The sequence below is a fragment of the Sinocyclocheilus anshuiensis genome, unplaced genomic scaffold (genome assembly GCF_001515605.1).
Source record: "Sinocyclocheilus anshuiensis isolate Anshui unplaced genomic scaffold, SAMN03320099.WGS_v1.1 scaffold126, whole genome shotgun sequence".
Taxonomy (NCBI): Eukaryota; Metazoa; Chordata; class Actinopteri; order Cypriniformes; family Cyprinidae; genus Sinocyclocheilus; species Sinocyclocheilus anshuiensis.
Window position 1 is genome coordinate 541,240 of NW_015546026.1, and position 9,402 is coordinate 550,641.

Here is a 9,402-nt window from a genome sequence, read left to right on the forward strand (position 1 = left end):
TATAATCTATCATCCAGTTACTGCAACTTTACTTGCAATGAAAGTCAAAGGGGTCTAAATGAGGTTTGAGGGTGGGAACTTTTTACTTGCCACTAAAACCCACTGGGAGCACCTTAGCAACTGCATCTTCAAAAAAAAAACATTTGTGTTAACCATCAAATAGCATGTGTTAAATTGTTTTGTTACTGTTAATCGGCACTTCCTGCAGACTGAACTGCAACAGTTGTCAACACTGTCTAAACCAGAAGTGCAGTGTCTCAAGACACAAAGTCAAACATCTTTTAACTTAATGCATTAAAAGCCCCCCACCCCAGTTCTGTTCCAATCTTATACTGTATGTAACTACACATTTATAACACACATACACTACCAGTCAAAAGTTTTTGAACAGTAAGATGTTTAATGTTTTTTAAAGAATTCTCTTCTGCTCACCAAGCCTGCATTTATTTGATCCAAAATACAGCAAAAGCAGTAATATTGTGGAATATTTTTACTATTTAAAATAACTGCTTTCTATTGAATATAATTTAATAATTTGAATATAAATTAATGCTTTTATTTAACAAGGATGCTTTAAATTTCTATTTCAAACGATTTCTATTTCAGATAAATACTGTCCTTCTGAACTTTCTATTCATCAAAGAAACCTGAAAAATTCAACATCATAATAATGATAATGATAAATGTTTTTTGAGCAGCAAATCAGAATATTAGAATGATAAATGTGCTTCTGCCCCCATCCAACCTGACAGAGCTTGAGAGGTGAACAGGTAAGGTGAAGAATGGCAGATAGTTGCAAAATGCTGATGAGCAAAGCTTGTTGCATCAAACAAAAAAAAAAAACTTGAGGCTGTTAAGGTGCTTCAGCTAAATATTAAGTTAAGGGTATAAATACTTATGTAATGTACTTATTTCAGTTTTTTATTTTTAATAAATTTACGAAGTTGTGACAATGAATATAATTTAATAATTTGAATATAAATTAATGCTTTTATTTAACAAGGATGCTTTAAATTTCTATTTCAAACGATTTCTATTTCAGATAAATACTGTCCTTCTGAACTTTCTATTCATCAAAGAAACCTGAAAAATTCAACATCATAATAATGATAATGATAAATGTTTTTTGAGCAGCAAATCAGAATATTAGAATGATTTCTGAAGGATCATGTGACTGGAGTAATGATGCCAAAAATTCTGCTTTGAAATCACAGGAATAAAATATATTTTAAAATATATTCAAATAGAAAACAGTTATTTTAAATGGTAAAACATATTTCTAAATTGCACTGTTTTTTCTGTACTTTGGATCAAATAAATGCATGCTTGGTGAGCAGAAGAGACTTCTTTTAATAAAAAAACATAAAAAAAATTTCACTGTTCAAAAACTTTTGACTGGTAGTGTATAATCGCTATTTCACATTAAATTAAGCCAAAAACATAGTCATATTGATAAACACTGATTAAGATTCACATTAACAGCATCTTCTCCTGAAATCCCCAGTGGAGATCCATTACACATTGTTTGGCATGCTTCTTGAGCGTGAAAGAGAGCTCTGTCCCCATCTACATTTCCTGCCGGTATTGAAAATCAAACCTGCAACCTTCGGGTTATTAGTCTGACTCCCTAACCATTAGGCCACAACTGCCCCTATAATTATTCAACACTTTAAATGTGAAGGAAGTGCACTTTGTATGCTTGTCTCTCTGCTTTGCTTTTATTGTGTTCATATGTCTTTACAGATGTTGGAACGTAACTGGTTGACCATTAGAGATGAAGCACTGTCAGTGTTAGACGGCACCAGTGGACAGTTCTCGCCTGAAGATGAAAATCTGAGAGAGACAGGAGACTGGGGCCAGTTTACACTGTGGCAGCAGGGTAAAATGTGAAATTAATGTATAATATCCACCAGCATGTACCTTAGATTTACCAACAAATTCCTTATATAATTGCACTGGATATGCATCCATCCACCTGTTTCCCAACAGCTTGTCCTATGTAGGGTCACAGGGATGTTAGCGCCTAACCCAGGATTTTGTTTTTAGTGGTTCTTGCTTTTTTAAGGTGCAGTCACATTTACCGTTGCTCTGCAAAATTTTGCATCGCAAATCCATTAGGAATCTGTGCGATCAGGGGTGAATTCACAGCGTTGACCAACAAAACCCTGCTTAATTTAAAAGTGACTTCTTTGTGAGCAGTTCTTAATACATCTTAACCTTTTTTGATTCTAAAGTTCCTCTGTAATTAAGACCACACCTTTATTCAGAAAACCATTGGTGAGCACAAAATTATTTAAATGAGCAAATAACTTTACATGTAATCCACATGGTTTTTCAACTACAAGTTAAAACAGAGTCACTTCATTTAGCAACCTAGTGTGGATTTCTTTGAATATGCTAAAGTCTTGGGTGGTGTTACTGTTGTTGTTTTTTTTAATGTGTAATATTGAGACATTTTTGGGGAAAACACAATGTGTATGCAAGTTTTACTCTTTCTCAGGTCGAAAGGTTGCTGATTCATGTCGCCATGTCCCTAAAACCTGTGGTTTGCTGGAACGTTACCCAGAGGCCACTAGCTGCAAAAGAGGCCAGGTCAGTCACCAGAAATCAATTACAGTTGTACACTCTTGCCTAGCTGTACTTTTAATTTAGCTTCACCATGTCTCCTTTTTACAATGCTTATTTCTGTTTATGAACTGTTGCTTATTAACAGTTGCCTACTCATTTAAATCTTCCTCTTTTAGATAAAGTTTTCAGTAATGCAAGTTGGTACTCATGTATGGCCTCACACTGGTCCCACCAACTGTCGTCTACGAATGCATCTAGGCCTTGTCATCCCTTCTAAGGGATGCAGGATTCGTTGTACAAACCAAACCAGGTCAGTTAAATCATAGAAACACAAGTTTACACACTTTGATTAAAACTGCATTAACTACAAAGCTTTTAAAATGTTTCACTATTGACAGCTCCATTTCCACTCCAACTAGTTGGTTACAGGGTTTTAAATGAACACTTGACAAGCATCAAATGTAAATAAAAAATTGGCGAGTAGAAGAACTTTGATAGTTGGTTTATTTCATTTTTATTTATTTATTTTTGGAATTCATGTGTGGCATGGCTTTTATTATTTAAAAATGTATTCAGTGAATGTTGATTGTCTTTCAGGGAGTGGGAAGAAGGAAAAGTGTTAATATTTGATGACTCGTTCGAGCATGAAGTCTGGCAGGAAGCAGAAAGCTACAGACTCATCTTTATTGTGGATGTCTGGCATCCAGAACTCACCCAATTACAGAGGCAGACTCTGTCACCAATATAGACGATTTGTACAAAAACTGAGTTTTGAAAAGTAGGTCAACCGCCAGTCGGAGTGACAGATTTACTGTCCTTAGCCAATCACAGATTTCATGAATCACAAATATCTATTGTGCTGTCCTGTGGGTACTGATTACAAGGCAATGTGAATGTACAAGTCTTATAAAAAACAATCATGCTGATAGTTGTAAATATTATAAGTGTGATTTTTGAAAAACATAAAGGATGGATTTAGAAGTTCAAGGGTTTTAAAAAGACAGTTCACCTAATATTCAATATCTTAATTCTGGTAAAGCAAATACGATTTGTAATCATGTTTCAGAAGCATGTTTTAGGGCTCAACAGTAAACAGTAAAATGAAAGATACAATAAAGATTAAAACATACATTTTGAGATTTATATCTTAGGTTAAGACTGAAAGGTTACCTTTAGTAAAATAACAGTACAATGAGATGCATGTTATGGGACCAATGAAGAGATCAGAATATTAGAGAATGAGTTGCATTTGCTCTTTCTTTCTGGAAAGAAAGGAGACCTCAGTCACTTTTTATAGAAATATGATTGAACATTGCACTGTATGTTGTGGGTTACTTTATATAATGTGTCCAGGTGAATACATAAATGAACAGATGTGTTAGCTATAAGAGATGAGTGCACAGCCATAAAAAAAATCACTTTGTGCCTTTTCCAACCTTGAAACCATTCTATTAAGGTGTAACGTTTTGTTTTGTTTTTGTGAAATGTGATGTGGATATGTTTTCTTCAGATTCACTGCAAGCACACATTTTATTAACACTACAAATTCTACATGATTTTTGTATACATGCTAGTTTACATAATTTTATCGTGAAAATGTTTGTTCTTTGTATCGTTTGGGAAGTATTCCATTTTGATATGTCTGAAAAGAACAATAATAATAATTTATCTCAATTATAACACAATTAAAAAGAAAAAAAAACACTAATAAAGACATCAGTACATTTAAAGAATTCATCTAATGAAAAAAATAGATCTGTTCAAATGCACTTTGAGGTCCAGTGTATTCAGGTTTGTAGTTATAGATCAAAGCTTTTTCCTCTTCCTCTGTACTAGGAAAGCTGTGAAAACTTTTCCTCGCTGTAAAAGCAACAAAATAAGGAGAACGGTTACTCTGTGAAGGTCTAACTTCTTAATTTGTTAATTCATTGCATTAAAGGAATCAAATTTAACTAGGAGCTAATAAAAACACATTGTATGTTGCTCAGTAGTATTATTATTATTAACCATACCTTCATTTACAAAAAAGTAAGCCATGTAGAATGTGGTCTTAATGGCTGAAGGTGTGTGGGGAATATAGGGCCGAGTCCACTCAAAAGCATTTTTCTCTGGATGCCATTGAGTAGCGTAGATAGGGAAATCATATGCTGAGGGTATGCATAAAAACAGTACAATGACAATGTTGCTCAATAGAAAGAGGCAAAAACCACAGTCTATATCAGGGGTCACCAAACTCGGTCTTGGAGGGCCGGTGTCCTGCAGAGTTTAGCTCCAACTTGCCTCAACACACCTGCCAGGAAGTTTCAAGTATGTCTAGTAAGAGCTTGATTAGCTGGTTCAGGTATGTTTGATTAGAGTTGGAGCTAAACTCTGCAGGACACCGGCCCTCCAGGACCGAGTTTGGTGACCCCTGGTCTATATGCTTCCTCTATCAATCCATCTGATTATCATCATCACTCACCTTCCATTGTGGACACAAACTCATTTTGTCCATCTGTGTTGGTACTTAAAACTCTGTAGAACTTTTTCAGGGTCTCACTCTTGGTAAAGTTCTAGATTTAAAAGTTTGAAAATGCCTCATTTTATTTCATCCAGCAAAAAACAAAAATATACATTAAATCCATTACATGTGATATGTTCTTTTTTTTTTTTGTACATTACCCTTTAAAATGAACATTGCCATGCATCATATTAATATTGCAGTATTGAATATATTTCCCTGTGAGAACTAAAACAGTTCACCAAATTGACCATATTTCTATCACAGACATGATGTTGTGCATTGGCGTGTATACTGTATACCAAATAATGTCTGGTGATACTGTAAAGTAATAAACTATTACTACATTCAATTAATACATTCCAAACAATCAAATGTATTAGACATTGTTTTCTAAGATGTGAGGGTGTATTCGTTTCCTGTTGTGTACAACTGGTTACCAGTAAAGCATACAATATTAAATTGAAAGTTTAAAGGGGTCATATGATGCTTTTTTAAATATCATTATTTTGTGTATTTGGTGTAACAGAATATGTTGACATGCTTTAATTTTCAAAAAACACATTATTTTTCAAATACTGTACATTATTGTAGGTCCTCTATGCCCCGCCTCTCTCAAACGCTTCGTTTTCTACAAAGTCCCTCCTTCCGACAAGCGCAGTCTGCTCTGATTGGCCAGCTGACCCAGTGCATTGTGATTGGCCGAACACCGCAAGCACTCGTCGGAAATGTAACGCCCCTTACCATAATCGCGAGCTTCATCTTTCAAAATAAATGTAAAGACAGAGCCCGAAAGAGGAACAGTCGCGTGACAGACACAGTGATGAAGCTGGTATGTGTTTGCAGTACACAAGCCACGGTTGAGACAGCTGACTCCACTGTGATCTCTCTCTCGCTCTCACACACACACACGCGCACGCACACACACACACAATGCGCAAAACTCTGCATTTGAACAGTCAATAGCAAATACTTAAACTAGTAACAAAACATACTTCAAGCCCGAAAGGGGAACAGAGTTCTATTCACAATCAGCTTGTAACACTCCAAAGAGAAAGGAAAACTTGAAATCGCATATGACCCCTTTAATAAAAATGTAACACTAACTTGTTAATCATTTCTATTTTAATAACGTTAATTTAATCACTTGTTTATACATTTTATTATAAAGCAGGAATCAAGAGACTTATTTATTTTTATTGCCATACCAGCATCTATGCCTATTTTCATGGCAAGATCAATGCATTTTAAAACAAGCATCTAGTAGTAACACAGTAGTAATGAAAACAACAATTGATTGTTGTTGAATGGTGATAGTAATATTTGCTACTCTACCTCTGTAGTAAGACTCCACTGATGAGAGTTCTCTGTGAGCGGTTCTGTTTCCAGTGATTTCATAAGATCTTCAGGAAAATCTTTGAACAGTCTACTGTCTCTAACATCTAAACAGCATTGGATAAATGAATAATATTTATACATCTATGATGACTACGACACTTATTCTTAAAATAGTTTCACTTATTTGAGAAATGTATACTAGCTGCACTGCAGTGGCACCATGATAACTACATGTTACATCACAGAGTACCAAGCTAATAGTCAATTTTTGTGAAATTCGTGACTGGAAGTAAGCTGACAATGTTACTTGCATTAACCATTATGTAAATATATTTGATTTTACAGTTAATTGTTATAAAACATGGCTTTACCGTCTGTGAAGTTCAGTGGCAAGGCAATACCACTAGTGTTGGTGTGGGACAACAGCAACTTCCCGCTTGTTAGCAATGTGAGAAGTTCAAATCCTAAACAGGTTCCCCATACAGGGAAATAATCACCATTTGAATTGGCCTGTTAACACACAAACATATCAATAAATTGGCTGGAAAATTAAATTACACCAACATATTGTATTCCTCTTACACCAACATAAGTAAGAGGAATGCCAAACAACAAAATGCAGTGTATATGTGTGTAAAATGAAGATCATTATGACTCTTCATGAATTTGTCCATTGCTCAGAGGTTAAAGTTTTACCAGCCCTCTTTTATAGCTCATACACACAAATAACAAAATTGACTATAACCCCGAAGTCTGACCTCTGCAGCTCCATTTAAAATTGTACTTTATTTCAAAATGTCTACAAATTTAACTCATTTCTATTTTACCTAACTATCAATGCTGCTCAAGTGTTGCTTAATGTTATGTTAATGTACTTTGGATACATTGTCATGCTGAATATTTGTACCAAATGGACCATTTGTATACAAACCTCAAGAGCAAGTCTGTAGAAAATGCCAGCTGCTTTGGAATAGCCAGATGATTCTAAACTGACTCCACCTCCAGGAAAAAGGACTCTAGAGAGAGAGAAAAGGTGTCACAAATCCCTTATTGTATTCACTGCTATAATTATACAAATACTTTACTTACCCATTTATGGATTTGAAGAGCTTTCTGTACTCATCATCAGACTTATTTATCCTAGACATTTTTAAAAAAATAAGTTGCAATTTTGTGAAAATTGCAGTCTTGCACATTCACAAAAAAAAGGCTTACTTCCGCGTTGAAAAATAAGGTGGATAGAGAGCAGAGGGCTCTTTATGCTGCTTTATTCATTCATTAATTAAAGCAGAGCTATGTAACCTTGTTTATAAACTTTAAGACATGGCTAAGTTGTAGTCCATTTTCTTATATAAATGATATTTCCCAACTAAAATAAACAGTTGTATAATAACATAATACCATTGCAATAAATGTTACGTACTAAAAAAAAAAAATAATAATAAAATACTATGTATGAATGAGTTATGTTTCACATTCCATATTGCTTCTACTTTCACAAAATTCTAGGCAGTATGCAGTACGCTAGTTACGAACTCGATGTTTATGCTGCAAGTGGATAAGGAGAACAAACACTATTTCTCATTTTAAATAAATAAACCCTGCATGTTTACATTGAAGGCATTTCTCTATAGTGTTTTATCTTACATCAGAGGCACAACACGAGCGCCAGCAGATTCCAGAAACTTAACGTAGGACGCCGCAATATATGAGTTTCTATGAGGCGGCGGGTCATACACTTCCTGGGCAAGAACACCTAGACAAGATTTAGACATGGTTTACTTCATGAAATATGTAATGATAATACAGTTGAAAGTGGCACGCACTCTATTTAATACAGCGTTGCAACTCACCTATTATTGGTCTTTCATTTGTTTTTATTGGTGTTCCGATATGGTTAGCAAACGCGGCATTTGAAAATGTAAAAAGGCAGGCAAGGTAGATGTGAATCATGTTTTCTTTAGACTGGAAATGTTGTGCTTCCCCGTGTGACAGTTCCAGATCGCTTCCGCGTTTGACATCACGTGTTTGGGTATTTTTTAAAGGTATCTAACGAATGTTACATCAAAAACAGGCAGTTAATAATAATAATAATAATATTTAATATACTAAATAACTGATCTAGACAGTATTATTGGATGTAACGTAGGGACATTACATTGTAAAGATCATAAATGGTTAAAATTAAATGAAAATATGTTTAATAATATTTTTTTCAGTGGCTCTATTTGTCATTTGTTTGAGTGACACCTACATTCCGTTCATGGAGTTAATGCACGCAAAACTGTAAAACATTAGGAATAGATCCTTGTTACTGTGATTTGTGTAATATTACCTCGGCATTCAACTGAAAGTGTAACAGGTTTTCTGTTAGGGGTAGGTTTAGGGTTAGGTTTGGGTTAGGGGATAGAAAATATAGAAAATATCGTATAAAAGTAATAGAAGTCTATGGAAAGTCCCCACAATTCACAGAAACAAAGGTGTGTGTGTGTGTGTGTGTGTGTGTGTAAAATCTTGGTGACCATACGAGACTTCTTTCAAAAACATAAAACAGCTTGGAAGTCTGAAACATTATGGCATATTTACTTGATACTACAAAATAATGCTAAAATCATTGCTTTGTGTTCATTTTAGTGAGGGGATGTCATCTGGTACTGGGAAATGAAAAAAGAGGGCAGCTGACTGAGATCAGAGGCCTACCGACCTGTAGAAATGGCAACCAGTGGGCACTAAATAAACAGTGCTTACCCTGCCACTGCCAACCTCAACACACATTCAGATCTCCCAGTGTTGTTTGCTTTTCTCAACTGCTTCCACATGTCTAAGGCTTCCTTCACGAGTACTCATAATTATAAACCAGTCATCTTTTGAACATTTTTGAGGCGGAAACAACCTAGTTTCAGAAACTAGCGATGCATGCCAAGGGTCTACAACATCATACTGTTCCCTTGAAGTAAACTGTTTAAACATACTCAGAGCAAACAACATGCAAAGAT

At 35.0% G+C, this 9,402-nt stretch overlaps 2 protein-coding genes across 3 annotated transcripts in view; one reads left to right on the forward strand and one right to left on the reverse strand.

Moving 5' to 3' along the window:
* unm_hu7910 (un-named hu7910) overlaps positions 1 to 3,466 on the forward strand; it is a 70,931-nt gene extending 67,465 nt beyond the window's left edge. The window contains exons 14-18 of one of the 2 annotated variants that reach the window (XM_016499751.1): positions 1,744 to 1,879; positions 2,501 to 2,592; positions 2,745 to 2,878; positions 3,166 to 3,350; positions 3,400 to 3,466. In XM_016499751.1, coding sequence (XP_016355237.1) covers positions 1,744 to 1,879; positions 2,501 to 2,592; positions 2,745 to 2,878; positions 3,166 to 3,316 — 513 coding nt within the window. In that variant the 3' untranslated portion in view covers positions 3,317 to 3,350; positions 3,400 to 3,466. Of the gene's footprint in view, positions 1 to 1,743; positions 1,880 to 2,500; positions 2,593 to 2,744; positions 2,879 to 3,165; positions 3,351 to 3,399 lie in introns of those variants that run through there. The other variant, XM_016499752.1, reaches the window with a different exon arrangement.
* A 780-nt stretch (positions 3,467 to 4,246) lies between these two features.
* Positions 4,247 to 8,423, reverse strand: ggh (gamma-glutamyl hydrolase (conjugase, folylpolygammaglutamyl hydrolase)). Its single transcript, XM_016499756.1, has 9 exons — positions 8,260 to 8,423; positions 8,054 to 8,162; positions 7,496 to 7,546; positions 7,338 to 7,422; positions 6,778 to 6,916; positions 6,404 to 6,510; positions 5,030 to 5,120; positions 4,581 to 4,715; positions 4,247 to 4,428 (listed from the first exon to the last, which is right to left on the reverse strand). Exons 1-9 carry the CDS (start codon positions 8,357 to 8,359, stop codon positions 4,307 to 4,309), a joined length of 939 nt encoding a protein of 312 aa, XP_016355242.1. The 5' UTR covers positions 8,360 to 8,423; the 3' UTR covers positions 4,247 to 4,306.
* Between the last annotated feature and the right edge of the window lie 979 nt (positions 8,424 to 9,402).

Bases quoted from the DNA above. Each gene is read 5' to 3' on its own strand.
- ggh (XM_016499756.1), bottom strand. From the start codon at position 8,359: ATGATTCACATCTACCTTGCCTGCCTTTTTACATTTTCAAATGCCGCG. The intron at 8,163-8,259 runs GTGAGTTGCAAC...AATCTTGTCTAG, and splicing joins AAATGAAAGACCAATAATAG to GTGTTCTTGCCCAGGAAGTG. The intron at 7,547-8,053 runs GTAAGATAAAAC...AAAAATGTCTAG, and splicing joins GCTCGTGTTGTGCCTCTGAT to GATAAATAAGTCTGATGATG.